This window comes from Bubalus bubalis, chromosome 12 (genome assembly GCF_019923935.1).
Source record: "Bubalus bubalis isolate 160015118507 breed Murrah chromosome 12, NDDB_SH_1, whole genome shotgun sequence".
Classification (NCBI taxonomy): Eukaryota; Metazoa; Chordata; class Mammalia; order Artiodactyla; family Bovidae; genus Bubalus; species Bubalus bubalis.
This window is the reverse complement of record NC_059168.1, coordinates 7146771-7172881: the sequence shown is the minus strand read 5'-3', so window position 1 is coordinate 7172881 and position 26111 is coordinate 7146771. Positions and strand designations below refer to the sequence as shown.

Below are 26111 nucleotides of genomic sequence, written 5' to 3'. Positions count from 1 at the left end.
GTCACTTATGCTAAATATACATCGTGACTACTTTCCCCAATTTGTGCACTGTTTCTTGGAGGAAAACTGGGCATCCTTGGTAGGGGGTGGGATAATTCTTATGACACTGAAGGGATTCTTATAAATTCAGATCAGTGTCAATGTGCTCAGTCATGCCCCACTTTTTTCCACCTCCTGGACTGTGGCCTACCAGGCTCCTCTGTCCATGGGATTTCCCAAGCAAGAATACTGGAGTGGGTCACCATTCCCTTCTCCAGGGTATGTTCCTGACCTAGGGATCGAACCCATATCTCCTGCATCAGCAGGCAGATTCTTTACCACTGCACCACCTGGGAAGCCTCCATCAGAGGCCTAAAATTTCTACCAGCTCTTGGGACTATAGCCTTTCAGGTGCTCTGGCTGAAGCACCAGGTTTCAAAGGGGATCCTCTTATAATGATGGAGTATGTACCAGACTTACCCCTCCCTACACTGCCTCTTTACCAACTCCCTAAGGTCCCCTGGCCCCTCCATGCTCCTGCTCACAGCTGGTCTCACATAGACTCAAGCCATCTCCCAACTTGCCACAGATCTTTGCCTGAGACACAGTTACAAACACAGCCTTCTCTTTAAATATCCCACCAATCACCACAGCTCTTGCTCCTACCCCCTCATCCCCCAATCCCAGTTAGCATCCTAGGATGCAGATCTGGTCTTTCATAGAAGACAGGAAGAGACAACTCATGGGAGAAGGCAACGTAAGACTAGCAGAGGCACATCAGCAGGGCTTATAGGGTAGACATGTCTGACCAGGAAGAGAAAGACCTCTAAAATGTGCTAAAAATAGTCTATAAACTAACTTGCCCCTCCCTCCCAAAGAAAGATGTCAAAAAAACTCTCCTTTTTTTTGCTAGAAAGTACTTTAGGTGAAATTGATAGAGCATGGACCAAGCTACAAGGTGCCAAGATGTAGATGTTATTCATCTCATTTTTGCTTTGTTATATCTCTGCCTCTTCACTCCTAGGATCACCTTTAAATAGAACAATGAGCTACTGCTCTCTGTAATTCTGACTCTGAGGGTCCAGATCAAGGGCGATGTCACTTACTGATGGGGGGTGGAAAAGGCTGTAGAACTTAGAACCCCAGACTCCACCATCTCAATTGCTTGTTTCATTTCCAGCTTCTTGTACAGGGAAACAAGGCTCGATTTTGGCAGATTCTTTCGGATGAGGATTTTCCGTAAGTATTTATGATCAAACTTCTTAAACCTGAAAATGAAAACCAATATTTTGGAAATCTTCGGTCTCTGTACATGTTATGCAAGTATATACACTTTTCTTGAAACAAGCTTCCACTTAACTGTGTTATTCTCAAAAACGCCAGGACAGTGCCTGGAATTCATAGACTCTGAACACTTTTTTTTTTTTTTTTAAATCATAGAATTCATACACTTTTTTTTTAAATAAAGAAAGAAAGGCCAGATGGCCTGAATACATTGAAAATCAACCTAACAAAAGGAAGGGACAAGCTATAATCAGGGCAAAAAGTAGGCATTAAATGGTAAGCAGGAGAGACCAGTTCAGTTCCAATTGTGGGAGAAGAAAGGAGGGGTTGATCGGGGCTTTTGTTGGTCCATCCTAGTAACTGGTAACAGTGGCAGCTGCGTGTACAGCGATGCCGGCCTATTCAGCCAGAACCATAAGTTTAAATAGCCTGGTAGTTACAGTCGTTTCCTTCATTATGCTGCAGATCATTTTGAATCCTGCCAATTAGGTGGAGGCTGGTGGGAGAGCCCACATATACTCTGAATGATGGAGCATCTGAATAAGCCAGACGCTGATGGCCGCTGACTATTGTCTCAAAGCTCGGGCTGACCCATTAGACTGAGCCACTCAGAGACCGTGCGGCCTTCAGTGTCAGCCATTTGTTTGGAGGAGGAATTTTCAATACCTCCAGCCATCTTCCATTCAAAGAGTAATGTGTCTGCTGCTTTATTTCCTGGGTTGCTGGAATGTCACCTGGTCTCCTGGTCTGTGGGGTGAATGGACTCTTAATCAGCCAAAGCTCCTCTGGGTCGAGCAGGCTCTGATTCATGGGCTTTGTGATCTGTGTTTGGTTCATACTAGGCTCACTCTGGCTCCAAAAGGGTCATCTCTCAGCCTTCTTCATGAGAAGCAATGGTTTCTGTTTATTCCTCAGTCTGTTGCCACTAGCCCTCAACTATCAGAACTTGTCTGAGTTCCTCAACCCGGGCTCACCTTGACCTTGTACTGGTCAAGACCAGTGGTCACCATTGCCCTTGTGCTATTAGCCACTGGCTCCTCCTGATGGACGACTTGGTGGCCACTTCCTATAAACCCAGCATGTCCTGCTTCCCTTCTAGCCTTTCTCATGACTTCTTCCCAGGCTCCTCTGTTCTTCCTCTTCCTTTCCTGCCTCAGAAGAAAGGAAAAAGGAAAAAAAGGAAAGCTTCTCCAAGTCCTGTCCTCAGGGAGCTTCCCTTCTTCTCAGGATCCCAGTTATCTCAGCCACATCCACATCTTGGGGTACCAAATACTGACAATTTACAATCTCTATCACCAGTCACGGTTTCCTCCTGAACTTGAAACTCAGTTCCAAAAGGGGTTGAGTGAGAATGAGACACTTAAGCAGAATCTGCTATTAACTCTGAACATTCTTCTACAGTCTATAAACTTAACCATGATATTGTTACCTCCTTCTGCTCGCTAGCTGAAGATCAGGTGGTCATTCTCATTTTCCCTTGCCTCATCTTGCTTTTCTGATGTCATAGCCAACATGTCTCCCCTAGAAGTATTTCAATATCCCTTCTGCTAATTCTTGACCTTCACTAGTCTGGAAGCTTTGTGGCTCATTGAAAACAAGAGACCTAAATGCACATCCAGGTTCCACTGTACGGCAGTTTAACTGACTTCTCAGAATTGGTTTGCTCATCTTTAAAATGAGAATAACAACACAGGACAGTTAAGGAGATCATGTGAGAGATAACTGGTGTGAGAGAGAATTCCCCTCTTTCTTTTTATTGGAGTATAATTGCTTTAAAACATCGGGTTAATATACTCACGATTTCTATAGTAAAATATATCCCCTCCCTCTCGAGCCTCCCTCCCACCCTCGCATCCCACCCTCTAGGTCATCACAGAGCACCAGCCAAGCTCTCTGTTCTACACAGCAGCTTCCCACCGGCTATCTGTTTTACACATGGTAGTGTATATGTGTCAATGCTATGTGTCTCCCCATTTAATTTTTCTCTTTCTAATCCAGCTTCCATATCACTGTGTAGTTTGCTTTCCGAAGTCCAAGTATGGCCAGGCTCTTATTTAATAAATAGCCTTTTGATATGAGTCTTAAAGATCAAATTGAACTTTATAGTATCAATGGCTGTACGGAGATGCTGGACTCTGCACTGTAAAAGTGCGTCCTTGTCTTTCCTATCTTTCACCTTGTCTCATCTTTCTGACCATATCCAAACCAGGGCGTGCTCTCCCTTGCCTTTGCAAGGGAGATACACTACTTGGAAATACACTGCTATTGCTGACGCTTGGCAGGCTTGCATTCTTCTCTGCATTCTCTGCCTCACTTGTTTTCCAAACCCACTCCCACATTATTATATAGTTTATGCATTTGCCTCTGTTATAATTGCCTCTGTTATATATATTTGCCCCATGCATGCTCAGTCACTCAGTCTTGTCCAACTCTTTGTACTCCAGGGACTGTAGCCCACCAGGCTCCTCTGTCCATGGGATATTCCAGGCAAGGATACTGGAGTGGGTTGACATTTCCTTCTCCAGGGGGATCTTCCTGAGCCAGGGATTGAACCCACATCTCCTGCATTGGCAGGTGGATTCTTTATGGCTGAGCACCTGGGAAGCAGGTTGTACTAATTCTTTCTAAAGCACTCAGTTCCAAGTTCACTGCCTCCACCCCCTGGGAGTCCATTTCCCAGGACTTCTTCCTGCTTCCTATATGCCATGACTCCCGGGCCCTTTGTCTTCCCGGTCCCCTTCCTCGGGATTCTCTAGAATTCCATGCTCAGCTTCCAGGGGAAGCTTCCGCGGCTCCCCACGTCACACCTGCCCCTCCTCGGGGCTGAAAGCTGTTTCTTACTTGTCTCTCACTTGGTAGTGGCTCCACTGCCCACACACATCTTCAACTCCAGCTTTCAGGTGGTCCATCAGCTGACAACAAACACAGAGAAATGATTGCTAGTGAAGCATTAACCCTACAAGACACACAAGGAAAGTTAACACGCCATGAAAAACAAAGGCAGCTTTGGTTTCCTAGCTCATATCTTCTTTTCTATCACTCTGTTGATAGAACCAAAGCTTACAATGCCTTTCCCAGTAAGGCCACCAAGTTTCACAATTCAAAGGCTCTGTAGATAAGTTCTTCAATAAAGCACATAACTTCCAAGGAAAACAAGGTACTTGCTTTGCTATGAATACTATCTTTCTAGAATGATCAAGGAAGATTCTCATTACTGAAATGACATGGATATAAAGCCTAATAACTAATCATCGCTCTAATTTCATTGCAAAAAGAAAAGAAAATGCCAGTCCCTTTTTATACAGTTTCTAAAAATATAGTTTTACAGATATTCTTTTATAATATCTCCTGGAGAAGGAAAGGGCAGCCTACTCCAGTATTCTTGCCTGGGAATTCCCAGGAGCCTGGTGGGCTACAGTCCATGGGGTTGCAAAAGGAGCCAGACATGACTAAGCAACAAAATTATAACGACAGAATTATATCTGTTTTTATCTGATCTTTTTGTCTCAGTATTTACATTTCACCATCCACGCCAGTTATACTCCATTTGCTTTATCCAAATTGTTTATAAGAATTTAGGGAAAAACACAATCTCTTTATAAGTTATTAATTTACAAATAATCTAAGTTTATAGTTAGTGAAGTTTATCATGGCTTCTAAATTGTGGGGAGAAAGTAGATGAAAATACTCAATTAATTCTGAGACAATTATGCCCTTTCTACCAATAATTATATCTTTTGTGATAAAAAGAGATAAATACGAAAGGGGTGAAATATCCAGGTTCTATTATTTTAGGTATACTATCTAATTTCTTAATGTAATGAATAGAGGGGATAAAGACAGAGACAAAAATCTTCAGTCAAGTTAAAGCACATTTTTTTTTAAGTTCTATGTATTTATTATTTACTGTTGGCTGTGCTGGGTTTTTGCTGCCACTTGGTCTTTTCTCTGGCTGAGGCAGCTGGGGGCCCCTCTTTCTAGTAGCAGCGTGTGTTCTCATTGCGGTGTTTCTCTTGTTGCAGAGCACGGGCCCCAGGGCAGGCAGGCTTTGGTAGCTGCGGCTCCCAGCTCTAGAGCACAGGCTCAGTACTTGCAGAGCACAGGCTCCTCTGAGGCCGCTGGGGTCTTCCAGGACCAGGGATGGAATCTGTGTCTCCCGCATTGGCAGGCAGATTGTTTACCACTGAACCACCAGGGAAGCCCAAAGCACTCGGGCTGTATTCTGCTGTGTTTAGAGGAATACTTCTTTTAAAACGCTCACTCCTTATCCCCAGCTGTTAAATACTTCCAAATGGGCTTGGAAAATTTTTCGGTTTGGATTTCCTGGAATTAAAATTATTTTATTTCCATGGGTGACTTTGGCCATGAAATTCTGCGCTGACTTTGACTTCATCAGTTTTTCCAGCATCAGGGTTAAGGACTCTCAGACATGAAGGAAAACTACACATCATGTGGGTCAATGGTCTCAAAGCCTGTGGCTGGAAGCCTGCATCTCCGGGACAGCGCCTGTGCCGAGTGTCCCAGTTACTGTCTGCGATTCACCTGTGACTGTGCCGTATGAGAAACCACTGTCCCGATGCTCTTCATTAGGAACCGAAGCTTCTCACGGTGCATCTTCTGCGCATTAGTTCCCATTTCTATTCCCCAGAGCCACTTGTTGCTGTTTAGTCGCTCCAGTTGTGTCCGACACTTTGCGACCCCATGGACTGAAGCATGCCAGGCTCCTCTGTCCATGAGATTCTCCAGGCAAGAATACTGGAGTGGGTTGCCATGCCCTTCTCCAGGGGATCTTCCTGGCCCAGAGATCAAACCTGGGTGTCCTGCATGGCAGGCAGATTCTTTACCATCTGAGCCACAAGGAAAGCCCATAATGGCCTATATGGAAAAAAAAAATCTAGAAAAAAACAGACCCTTTCCTAGAACCTTCAGAAAGAAAGTCAGTCCTGCAAGATCTTGATTTCATCCCAGTGAGACTCACTGTGAACTTCTGACCTCCAGAACTATAAGATAATAAGTGTAAGATTAAAGCAACTGAGTTTGTGATAATTTCCTACGGCAATACTGCCGGTGGAGCTGGAGAGGAAAGAGACCATGTCTAGTGACATAGCCACACCTCTAAATCGACTCCCATAGGCGACCGAGGGGCACACCTTACTAACTTATTAATCACGACCAAGAGATAACTTACACGAGTATGGAGTTCTTCGTTGATGGATTCTTTTTTATTGGTCTTTCTAACATCCAGATACCTGACCAGAGGGCCAACTGTGATTCCCTGTGTTGTAAACAACAAAATAAAGGTTTTGTTGTAGCAAAGACTGTCACTGTAGAGACCACAAATCTATTAGCAAAACTCCCAATTTTTATGTCTTTGTTTTATACTAGTTTCTCCTGAATAAATGCTCCCGTGTTTACTTTAGTTCTTATTTAATGTTTTTAAATTCTGCAATAAAAACAGGTATTATATTTTAAACCAAGGACATAGTTTCATTCTTTAAAATAAACCCCCATTAGTTTGCTAAGCACTAATTCCAGTTAAAATAAAAACTACTACTAACTTGAATCTTATTTTCAGTAATACACATTAGAGGTGCTATCATTTACCTGTACCTAAGAACATTTTGATTTTATTATTCAAAAGTCATCGAAATTTAGAGTTTCCGGGATGACCCAAAACATGATCTAGACATATTTGGGAATTTAGTTTCAGTATTGAACACATATCTGAAAATCAGATAACAGTATCCTTGTCTTGGTATTTTATTAATTTAACACACAATCCTGAGAGGAATAGACTTATTTCAAATAGGAAAGAAATCTACCAACCTGAATAAATACAGTAAAATATATAATGACTAGGGTAGCAGTAACAAACAATTTCTTCCTAGGAAAAAGAGACAGAGGAAGCAAAAACGCAAGGGAAAAACTTCCAGCTCCTCGGACACCACTGTAGAAAATTACGCACTGGTCCTTGATGGAGAAGGGGAAAGTCCGAAACTGGTTACTGATGTAGAAGAGAACAAACACGCCTAGAAGGGGGAGAATATGTATTAGAGGAGAGGGTCATGAATGAGCAGAGACACAGCAGTGCTAGTGAATACAGGTCATGCCATGCGCCCCCAAGCAAGGCAACTGAATTCCATCACACCCCGCTGTCCGCACCCAACAGATCAGCTTACAAAGCTTTTCACTTCTCGGCTAGTTGTGGCACAGCAGTGCTTCAAGTCAGAGGTCTTGTTCCCGACAGGGATGCTCACAAGCGTGTGTGTTTCCGTGTGTGTGTGTATTTGGGATTTCCCAGGTGGCTCAGTGGTAAAGAATCAGCCTGCAATGCAGGAGACGAGGGTTCGATCCCTGGCTTGGGAAGATCCAGGAGAAGGACATGGCAGCCCACTTCAGTATTCTTACCAGGATAACACCATGGACAGAGCAGCCAGGAGGGCTACGGTCCATGGGGTCACATAAAGTCAGACAAGACTCAGTGACTGAGCATGTCTGTGTATTTAGAGGAATACATCTTGATTCTTTTGCTATAAAAAATGGCATCTATTTTCTAATCCATTTTCGTAAACTTTGCTATGCCTTTCAAAATCAAGAAAAGCAATGGTATTACTTGGAGGGTACAAGCCTTTCTATCAACTCCTACTCTCACTGAGTCAGCAGAGGAGGTGTGTGACTTTGAAGGTGAGAAGGGCCCTCGAAGTGCCTGGGGGGTTCTCTGCAGGTGAGCAGAGCTTGTGTGGGTGGTTTGGTTCTTCTTGAAACTCAGTGCACACAAGAAAGGAAGTTGGCAAGGGGTCACCAGGGGGCTTCTTACTGTCAGTAAGTGGAAATGGAGGGTGGGAGAGCTTATTGGAAACAGGTGTTGTCTATCACATCTTTCTCCATCTCCCAGTGGCCCACACGGCTGAGTTACAACCAATGCAGGATTTCCTGGTGAGAGCAGTCCCTTCACTTAAGCTCTGACTAATCAGAGAATAATAAAGCACTCGGTATCGTCATGTGACTTCTAATGACACAGACATCTCAGCAAGCATCCTTGACATTAACTCTACTGCCCTATAGATCGCGGTAGTATTAGAACTGAAAGGGACCTAATGAATTGGTCCACACCCACCATTGTGTGCTTGGGGTAGAAGTTTTTGAGTAGTTGACTGTCTGCTCAAGATCAAATAATATCACCAACTCAAGAGACCAGAATTTGAGTAAACTCTGGGAGATGGTGGAGGACAGAGGAGCCTGGTGTGCTACAATTCACGGGGTTACAGAGTCGGACATGCCCTAGCCACTGAACCACCACCGCCATCACCAAGGTCAAATGACTAGTTAGTGATAGCAACAAGACTTGATGTGACATTATAAATTTATATCCGAGTATTCTTAATCCTTTTCTCCCCTGAAGACCCAATAGGCACACATATTCAGAGTTAATTTTATGAATAATTTAAATATTTCCACATCCTTGTTATTCTTTCCTAGCATCCTTTGATAGTAGGGACATTGAAAATGCAGGAGACAATGCAATTTAATGTTTTTCATTTTGCTTTGTTTGTCCCCGCTCCTCCACAGGCTAGTCATGTGACCTGGGACAAGTGTCTTAATCTTGTCAGATACTCAGTGTCCTCACCTGCTTTATGGAGATGCTAACAGTATTTATATCAGAAGATGAAGGTAAAGTTCAAGAAACTCAATATTTATAAATAACAGAAAACATGACCTTCTACGTTATAACCCTTCGTGAGTGAGAACTATTCTTAGCTACGATGAGTCAGGTGGTAGCCAGAGAGCTGGACTCTGACACCTGGCTCTGTCCCTCACCCTGATGTGGCCAAGTCATTTTCTTGGGAACTGTTCCATCATTTCCCTTGGATGGAAAATACAGGAGCTGGGCTGGATGGTCACCAAGGGTCAACCATGATGAGGTCTCCACAACATTAATCTCCTAGATGGTTTCTATTCCTGTTGGCTGGGCTGAAGCTCTGAATCTGATGCTCCTCTTGACATTAACTTGACTCTGTAGATCCCTGCAGTATTAGAACTTAAAAGGACCTAAGGAATTTGTCCACGTACACTGTTTTGTGGTTGGGGAAGAAGCTTTCCAGGAGTTAACCTTCTGTATGTGTGCTCAGTCGCCTCCAACTCTTTGTGACCCTATGGATTGTAGCCCACCAGGCTCCTCCGTCTATGGGATTCTCCAGGCAAGAATACTGGAGTGGGTTGCCATTTCCTTCTCCAGGGGATCTTCCCAACCCAGGGATTGAACTCACATCTCCTGCATTGGCAGGTGGATTCTTTACCACTGCACACCTGGGAAGCACAGTTAACTGTCTTCCCAAGGTCAAATAGCTAATTAGTGATAAGACTTGATGTGAGATTATAAATTTATATCAGAGTATTCTTAATTCTCGTCTCCTCTGAAGACCCAAGGCACACATATTCAGTTACTTTTATGAATGTTTTTAATATTTCTGCATTCTTGTTATTCTTTCCTACATCCTAAAAACCATTCTGAATTTAGAATGGATATATTCAAGATGAGTTATCAGCCATTTCTCCTAATTTCTCTCTGAGTAATTGGCTTGAAATTACCTATCAAAGTCATGTAAAAATGCTTCAAATATTGGTCAAAACCATTTTAAAATATAACTGCTTCTAATCAAAGGAAATCTTATGGTTCAGTAATGAGTGTTCTTACTAATTCCAGAAACAAATATACAAGTTAAATTAAAAGGCCTTTGACAAGACATCTCGTGTTTTTAAATGATGCATATTTGATAGGGATGATCGGACAGGGCAGCCCAGCATGCAGCAGTCCCTGGGATCGCAGGGATTTGGACAGGACTTAGGGACTGAACTACAGACAATGAGTTACATTGCAGAGTTGCCTTTACAAAGCATTTTTTTTTTAAAAAAGGATCCACTTCCTTTGTTTTCTATACATCATACTCAATCCTTGACTAAAACCATCTATAATATTTAGGAGGTTGTTTTCTAGCAGGATTTGCCTTCTATAGACTACAATTTGTGAGATTTCACTTTTCCTGTAACAAAAGTGTAAAAGAGAGCCTGCAGTTTATAATCTATATCTAATTTAAGGTGCAAGAAGGTACAATTGGCAAAGATGTGATGAGCAAAAGGTAAATGTACTGAGTTATATTTAAATGTGTCTTTGTGAAATTTCTCTGCTCAATTAAAAAAATAAAAGTGCTCTGGCTCCAGCCTTGTTTTAGCGAAAACACTTATCAGCTAGTAATTATTTTGAACTGATTGAGGAACCAACCAGAGAACATTCCTGGTCACCATAAGGTACCCAACCCCTCTACCCCCACCCCCAACCAGTTAAACCAGTTGGCATCATCTCATTGCTTATGCTTTAACCTTGCAGGAAGGAATAAGAAAAATAAAAAGAGAAGCAGGTAGGACTCTGTGGGCCCTGCCATGTCTTACTGATGGCCCTCCAGATCTGGCAGAAGACCAGGGTGAAGCAGATAAAAGCCCAGTTCCACTCGTGGTTCTTTCCAATGGTGGACACGCCCATGAAGATGAAGATCAGGGTCTCGCTGACGCTGCTCAGCATCTTCATGAAGTACTTGATAGTCGTGTATGAGGTCTGGGACACGTTTTCTTCCACATACTTTTTCATGGTCACTGCACAGGCTGTGATTCTGCAGCCGGAACAGAGAGAAGCCTCAGGACCTTGCCCCTCACTGGAGAATCCTCTTTTGGTGATGGTGTGTGTGGGTGCTCAGTCACTCAGTTGTGTCTGATGTCTTTGTGACCCCATAGATTGTAACCCCTCAGGCTCCTTTGTGCATGGGCTTTTCCCAGGCAAGAGTACTGGAGTGGTTTGCCATTTCCTCCTCCAGGGGATCTTCCCGAACCTGCGTCTCCTGCATTGGTGGGCGGATTCTTTACTACTGAGCTACCTGGGAAGCCCGTGATGGCACAGAGACACAAATCCTGTTTTTATCCAAACAGAACATCTCCAACTGCAAATGTTCATTTTCTTTCTTCTTCTTCTCACTACCCAAGGGGTCTGCACAAGTTGACTGTGATGGGGGAAGGTGGGAGTGGCATGGTTTCCAAAAAACAAAATGGTGTATACTTCATGCAAGAGCCAGAAGCAGGACTGTTTCTATCTTGCTCTCATCAAAAGCTATGTCAGCCCTATCTCTTACCCCCAGCTTCACTTGCCTTAAACCAAAATAAACCCAGTGCAGTCACCCAGAAAGAATAATTCGGCCAGACCCCTCATACTATAACGTTCCCTACAAAAATTTAATGAGAACATTTCCACTTAAAATGCTTCATTCTAGAGCCACTTAGCAAGTTTGGAAAGGAAAGAAAGGATTTGCTTTGCCTTAGTAGTTTGCTCAATTTTTTTTCAGTACATAGTAGGTTTTATTCTTCAAAATATATGTATACTTTTAGTATATTGTATCAAATAAATCAGGTGGGTTTCAAAAATGCAAGAGAGGTTATATGAGCCAAATACATTAATTTGAATCAATTGGCAGAATCGTTACTTAATTTTAGACTTGCGACTTCCTGATGAGAACTAGAAATTTCCTTTCGCTGATGGTATTTAGTTATTTATACTTGGAATATAACTGCTTTACAATGTTGTGTTGGTTTCTGCTGTACAACAGTGCGAACCAGCCCTAAGTGTACAGATATCCCCTGCCTCTGGGTCTTTCCTCCCACCCCCCACCCCCCACCCCCAGGTCACCACAGAGCACTAGGCTGAGCTGCTTCTGCAACAGCAGCTTCCCGCTATGTTTACACAGACCGTGTACATATGTCAATGCTACTCTCCCAATTTTTCCCACCCTCTCCTTCCCCATGTGTGTACACACGTCTGTTCTCTCTGTCTGCAGCTCTGTTACTGCCCTGCAGACAGATTCATCAGTACCATTTCCTAGATTCCACACATATGCGTTAGTATAAGATATTCGTCTTCCTCCTTCTGTCTTACTTCACTCTGTACAACAGACTCTAGGTCCAGCCACATTCACTTTTAAAGAGAAAGACTGATGAGTGCCTAGACTTTGTGAAAGCGAAAGAAAAAGTGTCAGTTGCTCAGTTGTGTCCATCTCTATGTGACCCCGTGGACTGTAGCCTGCCAGGCTCCCCTGTCCATGGGATTCTCCAGGCAAGAATAACTAGAGTGGGTAGCCACTCCCTTCTCTGGGGGATCTTCCCAACCCAGAGAATGAACCTGGGTCTTTTGCATTGCAAGCAGATTCTTTACCATCTCAGCCACTAGGGAAGCTGCCTAGACTTTACACTACTGTATGTAATCAAAATAAATATTTCTATACAATAAAAGTGTGCCCAAGGATCTGGGTATGAGGATAATGTCATTTTAAAAAAGGCAACATGATCAGATATAATAAATCAAGTTGAGAAGCCTGATTCCAAGATTTAAACAAGGATAAATATTTCAAAAATATTTTCATTAGAAAAAAAAAAATCTGAATTTCTAGTCTTATCCTATCTCTTGAGTTTTACTCCACACTGTCCAGTCCTGGAGCAATGACGTGACTTAAGTGAAAGAGCAGAAAGCGGAGTCCAGGAATGACGTAGTTCCTGGCATGCTTCCCTTTAAAATAATGCATTTTTCAAGGAAAAAAGGTAAAAACTGAAGTGAGACCTTAACCTTGAACCTCTCCCAGCTCATCTACACACCAGCTTTTCTGAGCATTATAAACTGACCTTGTACTTGCTAAGCAAGCTCTCTTCAGGCAAATCACCAGGACAGAGCAAGCGCAGGTGCTGGGGAGAACATTTGTTTGGCAAAGGACCTGAACCGGATTTGACAGAAGTTCAAGAAACCTGAATCCTGCATCGCTTTTGAGGACTAGCTTTAGAAGTCAGGCCTTTCCCAATTCTGGTCCACAAGATGTGGTCCTAAACTCTCCTTATGGGATGGGAGTGGGTCCTCCATTTGTACTCACGCCAGGATGCCAGAGAGGTAGAGTGTCTCGGCCACTAAGTAGGACAGGTAGCTGAACATGAAGACGATGAGGGGTTCAATCGCAGAGATGTTCTGGGTGAAACGGGTGATAAACGCAGAAATGAATCCAAAGATGGCACCAAAAAATACCCCCCCACACCCAACGATGACGAATCGGGCGCATCCAGCCAAAATGTCCACGGGTTCTATGTCTTCAAATTTGTGCATCTTCGTGAAGGCAATTAAGATGTTATACAAGACCTAGACAAAAAGAAAATGAGAAAAAGGAAAGTAGACTTAAATTAGAAATGAGAAACAGTTGTGCTCGCTTTGGCAGCACATATAGTAAAATTGGAATGATACAGAGAAGATCAGCACCGCCCTGCTCAAGGATGACATGCAAATTTGTGAAGAGTTCCATAGTTTTTTTACCCCAATACAAAATAAAAAGTTTAAAGTTTGGTAAAAAATAAAAATGAATTTAAAAAGTTTTAAAGCATCTTAAAAAAAAGAAAAAGAAATCAAGGTAGCCTTTACAAAGTCATCTATATAAATTTTCCAGGTAGTAATACCAACCAGTCCTTACCATGAATTCAGATGTTAATTTGTTTAAATTATTCATTAAAATTAATGCAATTAATTCTAAAGAAACAAATGAAAAACAGTTTACACACAGATTCTTTTTTTTTTAATTGTTTTATTGTGGTAAAGTCACATAATATAAAACATACTATTTTGACAAGGTTTGACTGCACAGTTCAGTAAATGGCAGCCCACTCCAGCGTTCTTGCCTGGAGAATCCCAGGGATGGGGGAGCCTGGTGGCTGCCGTCTATGGGGTCGCACAGAGTCGGACACGACTGAAGCGACTTAGCAGCAGTCAGTGGTACTAAGTACGTTCACATTGTTCTACAACTTTCACCATCATCCATTTCCCAATTTTCCACCGTCCTAAACTTAAACTCTGTCCCTAATAAACACTAAGTCCCCAGCCATACAATCTACTAATATACTTTCTGACGCTATGGATTAGTCACCTATTCTAGGTACCTCGTATGGGTGGAATCAAAACCTATGTATCTACACCTACTGTATACTGGAATGCATTTTCAAGCTTAGCTTAACACATGTTCTATAAACAGATTGTACCTTAATTCTTTTTTGCCCCCTGTGCTGTACAGTAGGTTCTCATTAGTTATCTACTTTGTACATAGTTAGTTTACACACAGATTCTTAACTTTGGGTCTAGTTGAATAATATACCACAATAAATTACATAAGAAGAAATATTGACACAGCTGCGAAAAATTATATGCATTCCAAATAATTTAAACCTGTTTGGCTTCAGGGAGTAAGTACAATCTGTCCTTTGCTCAGTTGTGTCTGTCTCTGTGTGACCCTATAGACTGTAACCCCCAGGCTTCTCAGTCCATGGGATTCTCCAGGCAAGAATACTGGAGTGGGTTGCCATGCCCTCCTCCAGGGGATCTTCCCGACCCAGGGATCAAAACTGAGTCTCTTGTGTCTCCTGCATCGGCAGGGGTTCTTTACCACTAAACTACCTGGGCAGCCCCAAGAAGTATAATACAGCTTTAAAGCACGGAGCACCTGCTTCACGCCAGCCTCTTCACTGAGTTTGGTGTCATTTGATTTCCTCTGGCTCTGAATGCACCCTTCAACATAGGCTCCATAATAAACAATGAAAGTCTTTTATTGCTCTCCGGAGTCAGGATGGCTGTCACGATTCATACACTTTTTGCTGTCCATTTGCACATGAAGATCCAGAGTGTTATCCAACCCAACGCAGGTTTTGTCTTTGGAATGTGAGTTGGCAGAGAGCAACATTCCTGAAAGTAGTTCAAGTGTTACCAGTCTTCATCTGGGTGGCTTCACCTAGTGAACTCTACTAACGGAGGAGAAGGACCATGAGGGGGGCATGCAATGGCCCCTCTGCTCACAGATCCTCATGCCCTGCTCCAGGGCAGCTTGGCCACACTGCCTTCTATGTTAGTTCCCTAGGGCTGCTGTAACAAGGCTTCCCAGGTGGCGCTAATGGTAAAGAACCCACCTGCCAATGCAGGAGACACAAAGGTTCTATCCCTGAGTTGGGAATATCCCCTGGAGGAGGAAATGGCAACCCACTCCAGAATTCTTGCCTAAGACATCCCATGGGCAGAGGAGCCTGGTGGGTTATAGTCCATGGAGTCGCAAAGAGTCAGACACGACTGAGTACACGGGCACGGATATTATTTAAGCAAAGCAAAACCATGCTCTAAGAAAAACCTTGCCTGAGTTTTTGCAAGAAAATTGTGACTTATGGTTTCAAAAGGAATCCAAAAGAAACTTAGTGGTTGTATCCCAACTCAGTGACTTTATTTAGTTTGATTTAGCCTTTTGTCTGACCTTGGAGCAATCCATGTGCAGGTCTCAGAAGCCCTGGGTATTGCACCTTTGGAGCTGTGTTCATGTTCCAAGGAGTGAAGCCAAGATGAGAAGCCGGAAGCTAGCATAAAACTCAAAAAGCAAATCTGAATGAGTTTAATTGAGACTCTGGGAGTTTATTTGACTCTTAAACCCAAGGAAACCCATGGAGTATGATTGAGACTCAAAGATTTGCATGTTTAGGCCACAAAAGAAAACTCTTCTGCATTGCTCTACAGATTATAAGAAGCAGCCTGATCTGTTCCTAGGACCTGGGAAAATCAACAGGACTAGTCCTGGCCCCAGACACCAGTGCGCGTTGCCAGGAAGAGGCTATGGCATTTTCAGAAGCTAAAGTCATACGTATAATTAAGAAGACTACACTTACAGACATAATCCATATGACTACATGGAAAACAATTCTTATCTTTCAAATTATATGGCTCTGAATGTCATTACAGTTATGAAAGATTTTCTTTGGGTTCCTTTCAAATCACAATCATGTGTGTATATTTTTAATATATTGGAAGGGGAAACTCAGCCAATGCTAACGCTCGAACACATCCCTGGCACTAAGGGGAAACAAAATCAGATTTACCTTCTTTGCTCAGTGGGCAGGTGCAAAATCGGGACAAAATAAGAAATATATATTTTGGAGAACTTCCCTGGTGGTCTGGTGGCTAAGACTCCATGCTCCCAGTGCAGGGGGGCCTGGTTCCACCCCTGATCAGGGAAGTAGATCCCACATGCTACAACTAAGAATTTGTAAGTCACAACTAAAGATCCAACATGCCACAACTAAAAGATGCCGGAGGGAAAAAAGGATCCCCTGTGCTGCAACTAAACCCCAATGCAGCCAAATAAATAAATTTAAAAACATAAAATATTAAAAAGAAAAAAAATATGTATATGTTTTCCTTTGTCCCCAGTACCTGGCACAAAGTTCCTAAAGATCTAGTAATTCCCTGAGTCATTTGTAATGAGTGCTTTTCAATCCCTCCTGAATTTACACTAATGAAGTGAGTCTTGCTGGGGTTCCCTCTTACCCTGCCCGCAAGGAGGGGGACTGGTTGCTGAAGGAAACAACCATGTGATGGTAAGGATGTATCTTTCATCCCCACTCCCTGACCCTCCAGGAAGAGGAGAAAGGCTGGAGCTTGATTTCAATACTCAGTGGCCAACAATGTCATCAGTCATGCCTAAGTAATGCAACTTCCAGAAAAACCCCGAAGAACAGTGTTCAGAAAGCTTACAGGTTGGTGCTGGGAGGGTGGTGCACCTGGAGAAGACACGGAAGCTCTGCACACACTCCCCGGGACCTCACCCTATGCATTCCTTTCATTTTCTTGTTCCTAACTTGCACACTTTCCAATAAACTGGTCGTTGCTGTTCAGTCGCTCAGTCATGTCCGATTCTTTGAGACCCCATGGACTGCACATCAGGCTTTCCCGTCCTTCACTATCTCCTGGAGTTTGCTTAAACTCACATCCACTGAGTAGACGATGCCATCCAGCCATCTCATCCTCTGTCATCCCTTCTCTTCCTCCCTCAGTCTTTCCCAGCATCAGGGTCTTTTCCAACAAGTCAGCTCTTTACATCAGGTAGCCAAAGTATTGGAACTTCAGCTTCAATCCTTCCAATGACTATTCAGGGTTGAAGTCCTTTAAGATTGACAATAAACTGGAAATAAAAACTAAGCTGCTTTCCTGAGTTCCATAAGTTGTTCCGGCAAATTGTCAAACCTAAAGAGCGAGTTATGGGGACGCCCAATTTTACAGCCAGTCAGTCAGAAGTATGTTGTCTTGTGGTCGGTGCCTGAGGTCAAGGAGTCTTATGGGACTGAGCCCTTAACCTGTGGGGTTTGTGCTAATTCTGAATACTTAGTGTCAGAACTGAACCAAATTGCAGGACACTAAGTTGGTATCTGAAGATTTGGAGAACTGGTTGGAATTGGGAAAAACATGCACAAATTTGATGTCAGAAGTCATGCTGTTAAAAAACAGTTTAGAGAAGTTTCATTAAGTGGTCCTTTTCTGTTACCTTTAACAAGCTCACCAACCTCCCAAGATCACAGTACTGGTAACCCTTTATGGACACCACTGTAAAAGTTTGCAAAGGTCTTTCAACACAGAAAATAATGATGAAAGACACCTGCCCACCATCCAGGGTTTAGCAGAAGTAGAGAGTCAATTTCAAAGGTGCTGGTATTTGTTTTTTTACCAACTTTACTGAGGAATGATATACAAATGATAAACTGGAGATGCAGTTCAATCCCTGGGTCGGGAAGATCCCCAGGAGAAGGAAATGGCAATCCACTTGAGTATCCATGCTGGGCAATTCCAAGGACGGGGAGGCCTGATGGGCCACAGTCTATGGGGTTACAAAGAGTCAGACATGACTTAGCGACTAAAAAACAACAAATATGTGTGTGTGTGTGTGTGTATATATATATATATACACACACACATACATATAGCAAGATGAGTCAGTAATATACTGTGTACTACACTGTGTAATATAAATACTAATATAATATAATATACTAATGTAATATAATATAAATACTGTGTAATATACTGTGTATACACACATATATTCAGTATATTACTGACTCACCTTGCTATATATCTGAAACTAGCTTTCAGATAAGTGTAGATAAACTACACTTCAATTTAAATTAGAAAAAAAGCTTTAAAAAATGACAGAAGGGAAGAAGCTTTTACCTTACTTCTAAAAAAAGGTCAGAAAATTTAACAAAGAGTGGCAGGATTTTATTGATTTAGGACACAGCAAAGAAGTTTCTTTAAGGAGCTTCTTTTCAATTTAAAAAGCCTGACACTCCTTCTCAGCTTAAAACATGGTAGGTAAAGGACAGACCATACTTCATAGCTGCTGTTACCATCTACCTGCCAATCACTTTCAAATACACATTTCCCTCCAATCTCTCTTCCAGGCTCTAGACTCCTATTTCTAAAACTAGGGAAAATTTCTTTTCAGTGGGCTGATGGTATCTCAGACTTAGCAGTTCAGAACTAAGAGTGATCTTGTCAAAGTGTTAGTCACTCAGTCGTGTCCAACTCTTTACCACCCCATGGATTACTGGTGGACATTTGCCCACCAGGTTCCTCTGTCCATGGGATTCTCTAGGCAGGAATATGGAGTGGGTTTTCATGTGGAGAGTGCCATTCCCTTCTCTAGGGGGTCTTCTCAAGCCAGGGATGGAACTTGAGTCTCCCTCATTGCACGCAGATTCTTTACCCTCTGAGTCACCAGGAAAGGCCCAATAGTGATCACTCACCCACAACTGCTCCTCAACCCTGATCCCATCAAGGAACCAACCAGCCTGACATCTCTCATCACCTCCACACCAACCTGGAGCAAATGCCCAGAGGACTGATTTCACCATCTGGCATCAGTTTACCTACAGGACCAGATGGGAGTCAGATCCCACAGGTTAAGGGTTCAGCCTCGCAGGACAGCCCCTCCTCTGCTTCAGATGTCCAGCACAAGTAAGTCCAGGTTGTCACCTGGGTTTCTGACTCACCAGCTATAGACCCTCCTTAAGTAAGTAAGTAAGGTCGCTCAGTCATGCCTGACTCTTTGTGACCCCGTGGACTGTAGCCCACCAGGCTCCTCTGTCCATGGGATTCTCCAAGCAAGCATACTGGAGTGGGTTGCCATTTCCTTCTCCAGGGGAATGTCCCGACCCAGGGATCGAACCCAGGTCTCCCGCATTGTAGGCAGACACTTTAAGCTCTGAGCCACCAGGGAAGACCCTCCTGGGGTTGGTTAATTTGCTAGAATGGCTCACAGAACTCAGAGAAACATCTTACTAACTTGATGACTGATTTACTACAGAAGGAGCATCCAGATGGAAGAGATTCTTAGGACAAAGGATGGGGGCAGGGTTGTGGGGCTCCTGTGCCCTCCCCAGGACCACCACCCTCCCCAAATCTCCGCCAACCTGAAAGCTCTCCAAAGCCAATCCTCTAGGCTTTTTCCAGAGGCTTTGTTACATAGGCTGGGTTGATTAAATCACTGGTCATGGGTGACTGACTTTAATCCAGCTCAGCTCCCTTTCCTGTAGGTGAGAGGGGGGAAGCTTAAGGAGGGAGACTGAGAAGTCCAACTCCTTAATTATAAGGTTGATTCCACTGGCAACCAGCCCTCTTCCCCTATGTAGGGGCTTTCCAAAAGTTACTTCATTAGCATAACAAATTCAGCTCTCTTCACTTAGGAAATTCCAAGTGTTTTAATGAGCTCAATGCCCTGAATGAGCATGAGCTGGTTGGATGCCATCACTGACTCAATGAACATGAGTTTGAGCAAATTCCGGGAGATGGTAAAGGACAGGGAAGCCTGGCGTGCTGCAGTCCATGGGGTTGGGTTGCAAAAGTTGGACACAACTGAGCAGCTGAACAACAATAGCAATGCCCTGAATGAGGACAAAGACCAAATATATATGTTTCTTCTTGTAAATCATAATATTACAAACAGCGAAAGTCTGTACTTAACTCTGTGCCAGGTGTTGTTTTGAATGCTTACGTGTATCAACTCACTTGAACCCTCAGACATCCTGGCTCCAGTTTGCAGAAAGGAAACTGGTGGTCAGAGGGGTTAAGTCACTCAACTGAAGTCACACAGTTTGCAGGTAAACAAGCCGGGACTTGAACTAGGGCATATGGCCTCCCTGTCCATGCTCACGGGCACAATTTACTGCCTCTTGAATGCGATCTTCCTGGAGCTAGGATTTCTTTGCTGCAGGAAAATATTAATATAAACCAGAGAGAATTATGGAAGAAACTGCTGCTGCTGCTGCTGCTAAGTCTCTTCAGTCGTGTCTGACTCTGTTCGACCCCATAGACGGCAGCCCACCAGGCTCCCCCGTCCCCGGATTCTCCAGGCAAGAACACTGGAGTGGGTTGCCATTTCCTTCTCCAGTGCATGAAAGTGAAAAGTGAAAGAGAAGTCGCTCAGTCGTGTCCAACTCCTAGCGACCCCATGGACTGCAGCCCACCAGGTTCCTCCGTCTATCGGATTTTCCAGGCAAGAGTACTAGAGTGGGGTGCCATTGCCTTCTCCTATGGAGGAAAATTCACCCCCAAATGAATGTTTTTGAAAATCTCTTCCAAATTAGATACAGTTTCCTCTGGTAAGCTGTTCCCTGCCATCCTAGCTTGCTTTGAATTTAAGACATCATCCATACCACCTGGGTCAGGATGATCCTCTGGAGAAGGAAATGATAATCCACTTGAGTATTCTTGTTCCCATGGATAGAGGAGCTTGGTGAGCCATGGGATCGCAAAGAGTCAGGCACAACTGAGTGACTCAGCATGCAAGAAGCAAAAGTATGTCAAATACCCGCCAATGTGGCTGGCCAAAATTTCCTGCTCAGAAACTCTCAGTGGCTCCTTCTACCACTCTCTCATCCACTGCGCTCCCAAAGAATGGACCATAGTGGCAGCAAGATGCCCAATGAAGACATTATCAGAGGAAGGAAAAAAACTAGAGGAGAAGAAAGTAGGGGGACAGTGAGCAAGGGGTGAAGAGGCAGCATGTCGTGGCAGTTAGAAGCAGAGATGCTCTGGAGCCAGGCTGCCGAGGTTCAAATCTCAGCCTTGGCTAAGCAGACTTGGGGTCCTCTCAGTGAGGTGGAGGAGGGGGAGTGTAGGGACCCCTCAGATGAGGTGGAGGGGGGATGCTGAGACCCTCAGTGAGGTGGAGGAAGAGGGTATGGGGTATGGGAGGCGATAGGAACCTTGGTGGCCTTACCTTGTTGCTTATTCAGCAAAATAATGCAGGAAAACCAGGGAGGAATACAAATATAATAACAAAGTGCCTACAGTACCTGAAGCAGTGCCATATTTAAAACCAAATGCCTACTAGGTGGGAGCTAACCAGCACAGACATCCATGAGTTCAGTTCAGTCGCTCAGTCATTTCTGACTCCTTGTGACCCCATGGACTGCAGAATGCCAGGCCTCCTTGTCCATCACCAACTCCTGGAGCTTACTCAAACTCATGTCCATTGAGTCGGTGATGCCATCCAATCATCTCATCCTGTGTCGTCCCCTTCTCTTCCCGCCTTCAATCTTTCCCAGCGTCAGAATCTTTTCCAATGAGTCAGCTCTTCACATCAGGTGGCCAAAGTATTGCAGTTTCAGCTTCAACATCAGTCCTTCCAATGAATATTCAGGACGGATTTCCTTTAGGATGGACTGGTTGGATCTCCTTGCAGTCCAAGGGACTCTCAAGAGTCATCTCCAAAACCATGACTACTGGAAAAACCATAGCCTTGACTAGATGGACCTGTGTGGACAAAGTAATATCTGCTTTTTAATATGCTGTCTAGGTTGGTCATAACTTTCCTTCCAAGCAGCTAGTGTCTATTAATTTCATGGCTGCAATCACCATCCACAGTGACCTTGGAGACGCAAAAAATAAAGTCTGACACTGTTTCCACTGTTTCCCCATCTATTTGCCATGAAGTGATGGGACCAGATGCCATGATCTTAGTTTTCTAAATGTTGAGTTTTAAGCCAACTTTTTTACTCTCCTCTTTCACTTTCATCAAGAGGCTCTTTAGTTCGTCTTCACTTTCTGCCATAAGGGTGGTGTCATCTGCATATCAGGTTATTGATATTTCTCCCGGCAATCTTGATTCCAGCTTGTGCTTCATCCAGCCCAGAATTTCTCATGATGTACTCTACATATATGTTAAATGAGCAGGGTGACAATATACAACCTTGACGTTCTCCCTTCCCTATTTGGAACCAGTCTGTTGTTCCACGTCCAGTTCTAACTGTTGCTTCCTGACCTGCATACAGATTTCTCAAGAGGCAGGTCAGGTGGTCTCGTATGCCCGTCTCTTTCAGAATTTTCCACAGTTTATTGTGATCCACACAGTCAAAGGCTTTGGCCTGAGCTGGTGTGATATAAAACAACCACAAGCCACTGCAATGAGGAACCCATGCACAGCAATGGAGAGTAGCCCCTGCTCACTGCAACTAGAGAAAAGCCTAGGCATCAATGAAGAGCCAACACAGCCAAATACAAGTAAAATGAGAAAAAAGGAAAGATAATGGGAAGAGACCTTCTTGAGCACCCATGTCTGGTCCATCATGGCCAGGCCGGATGCCCTTCTGCAATTTTACTCCTTTTGCTATAGTTTCTTCATCTGTGAAATATGGTTATTCATTCAGGCCTGACAGTAAAAATCTAGGAATTGGATCAAATAGTAAATGCACAAGTGACCCCATACAGAGCCTGGACATAGCAGCTGCTTCTCTCTTTCTGCTATGAAATTGGCCATGAGATTCAACTGAGGATGGGTGGTGGTTTAGTTGCTAGGTCGTGTTTGACTCTTGTGACCCCATGGACTATAGCCCAGCAGGATCCTCCATCCATGGGATTTCCCAGGCAAGAATACCGGAGTGGCCAGTTCTTTCTCTAGAGGATCTCCCTGACCCAGGGATCGAAGCCACATCTCCTGCACTGGCAGGAGGGTTCTTTACCACTGAGCCACCTGGGACGCATCTGCTGAGGATACTAGTCATTATTTAAAAGGTATTTGGGTTTTGTCTCTGCTTCCTCTGCCCACCACTAAGGAAGTTCTTATGATTAGAGTCATAACCTAAAATATGCAGCAAGAAGGAGAAGTTAAGTGGACAAGAGGCTTGGAGGGTCAGGGTCATCACTCTTTTCCACGGTTCTGCAACATCTTCCCTTCAGCGCCAGGCAGCTCTTCCATGGATGAGGATCTGCAAAGTTGTCTCAAGTCACCCGCAAATCACAGGTCTCTCTCTGCTGACTCAGACTTTCTGCTGGAAGAGCCCGCGTGTGATGGCTGCCGTCCTCAATGAAAGGGTGAGTCCAAGCCCTGCACTCAAAATACAACTGCCCTGCATTAAATACCAGTTGCTGTCAAACTGCTTTCTAAATCCAGCCCCGAGCTTCTCCAATTTCACGCAGGGATGCAGAAGGGCCCCAGCACACACTTAATATCACTGTGCTGTGGGTGACCACAGAGTGACCTGGAGTGACGTGTGAGCAAGCCCCCATCTCAACCCAAAGCCAACGCCACAGCAGCTTCACTGGGTGGAGGTCACAGCAGGGCCCTCCACAGATACTCTGGTCAGCCGAAAATTGCAATTTTATTTTGAAATGATCATTTAAAAAAAAAAGTCCAAGTGGAAGCAATTAAACTTTGGGAAAGTCAAACAAATTTTGTCAGCAAAGAACCCCCAAGCCGTGATGGGTCTAGATGTAAAATCTAGAGACAATTCAGTACGAAGTGAGTCTCAAGTTCAGAGGCAGCCAGGGAGATAACAGAGCCCCATGTTTTCATGGCCGCCTGATGCAAAGAGCTGACTCATTGGAAAAGACCTTGATGCTGGGAAAGACCAACAGCAAGAGAAGAGGGAGACTGAGGATGAGAATGGTTGGATGGCATCACCAACTCAATAGACATGAATTTTAGCAAACTCTGGGAGATAGTGAAGGAAAGGGTCCATGGGGGTCACAAAGAGTCAGACATGACTTAGGGACTGAACAACAATAAAGACTAGTCTCGGCAAGAAAGTTTATAGGTTGCATCAAGAAAGAGATTGTTCTATGAAAAGTAAGTGAGGTGGTACTGTCATTTCTAAATTTCTCTAACTGTGGAGCCCTATACCAAGATCACAGGTGTAAAGGCTTTCACCAAGGCCACAGATGTGGAGCCCTGTACCGAGGTCACCTTTGGAAGTGACCGAGCCCCACTTCACTTTCACTTTTCACTTTCCTGCACTGGAGAAGGAAATGGCAACCCACTCCAGTATGCTTGCCTGGAGAATCCCAGGGAAGGGAGCCTGGTGGGTCGCCGTCTATGGGGTCGCACAGAGTTAGACACGACTGACGTGACTTGGCAGCAGAGCCCCATAGCAACAGTTGTCTTGAATTCCCCTGACCTGAACCATACAGCTCTCGGACCCCATATTAGGTAAAAATGCCCACCCTATAGCGTCCTAACCAATCACCTAATGCCAGCCTTCCTGCAGGAGTTTCCTCTGTCTTGAGGCTACAATAATTGGCTACTATCCCGTGAAAGGTGTCGGCTCTCCCTTGCGATGGCCCACAGTTCTAACAGCATCTCTTACTCTAAAAGATATTCACCTCTCATTCTGTCTCGTGTCTGCAAATTCTTCTCCACCTGGCACACAGACCATGACACTAAAGATTTATGAAGAGGAAGTAGAATAATGGCCTCATGATGGGTTGCCAAGAGGCCTTACATGGCATTACGGTCAGCAAGGGACCCCAAGGGACTTGGATATGAGTACAGTGAGATGACGTCTGGAGGCACCGTAGCTCAGAGAGGCTGCCCTAGAAGGGGGAACTGGTTCCCAGCTGGCATCACTGATTCTACTGTAACAAAACCCCAAGCAAGAAAGCATCTAAAGCAGGAAAGGCTGAGGGAAAGGGGATCTCCAAGATGAGTCCAGCCCAGTCCTTTCCCAGATGTAGCAACATTTTATATCCAGATGGGTCAGTTTCTTGACACTTAAAGGCCATGAACCAGGAGTTCTCAAACATTAGCCATTGTCTGAGATGCTGGTTAAGAATACAGATTCCCAGGCTCCAATCCCAGAGAGTGTGGATCAGTGGGTCTGGGGTGGGGTTTGGATGTCTGAGTGCCCATCAGACCCACTTGGGGGATTCTGAGGCACAGAGCTTGAGGGCCACATGCTGAGAAATGAGGACTCGGAATCTCTGGCAGGCTGGAGTCCAGGGTCCTGTGGCGACTCGCTGACAACTTGGCTTTCTGAGATGCTCACCCAGCAGGAAAGCTTGTGCCCGTCTGATGAGCCTAGAGTCATGCTCTACATTTAGAGATTCTCATTATAAATAAATGAAGTGATTTCTAATTTCAGATGCGGGTCTCTTCCACTTGGTGAATCCACCCCCATATCTTGGATTATTTTCAAAGACTTCCCCTGCCCCCAGTACTATCTATTTTGACCTGCTGCTGCTGCTAAGTCACTTCAGTCATGTCCAACTCTGTGCGACCCCATAGACAGCAGCCCACAAGGCTCCTCTGTCCCTGGGATTCTCCAGGCAAGAACACTGGAGTGGGTTGCCATTTTCTTCTCCAATGCATGAAAGTGAAAAGTGAAAGTGAAGTCACTCAGTCGTGTCCGACTCTTAGTGACCCCATGGACTGGAGCTCACCAGGCTCCTCCGTCCACGGGATTTTCCAGGCAAGAGTACTGGAGTGGGGTGCCATTGCCTTCTCCGATCTATTTTGACCTAGTTTGATCAAATTCTCACAATAGAATATTGTGCCAGGATGAACAAGGTCCTACTGTAGAGCACAGGGAACTATACTCAGTATCCTGTGATAAACCACAATGGAAAAGAATTTTAAAAGGAAGATATGTATGTATATAACTGAGTCTCTTTGCTGTACACCAGAAGTTAACACAACATTGTAAAT

General features: G+C 44.1%; 1 protein-coding gene and 1 non-coding gene across 2 annotated transcripts in view; one reads left to right on the top strand and one right to left on the bottom strand.

Annotated features, from left to right (window-relative positions):
* The window catches only part of SLC9A4 (solute carrier family 9 member A4), a 64911-nt gene that overhangs the window by 15731 nt on the left and 23069 nt on the right, over positions 1 to 26111 (bottom strand). The window contains exons 3-8 of the mRNA XM_006060664.4: positions 13221 to 13480; positions 10711 to 10928; positions 7090 to 7292; positions 6452 to 6538; positions 4105 to 4175; positions 1086 to 1247 (exon numbers count right to left, since the gene is read on the bottom strand). Of these exons, the coding sequence (XP_006060726.4) occupies positions 1086 to 1247; positions 4105 to 4175; positions 6452 to 6538; positions 7090 to 7292; positions 10711 to 10928; positions 13221 to 13480 (1001 nt within the window). The remainder of the gene's footprint in view (positions 1 to 1085; positions 1248 to 4104; positions 4176 to 6451; positions 6539 to 7089; positions 7293 to 10710; positions 10929 to 13220; positions 13481 to 26111) is intronic.
* On the top strand, positions 13541 to 13646 carry LOC112578307. Its single transcript, XR_003102599.3, has one exon. It is a non-coding gene; the product is annotated as a U6 spliceosomal RNA (small nuclear RNA).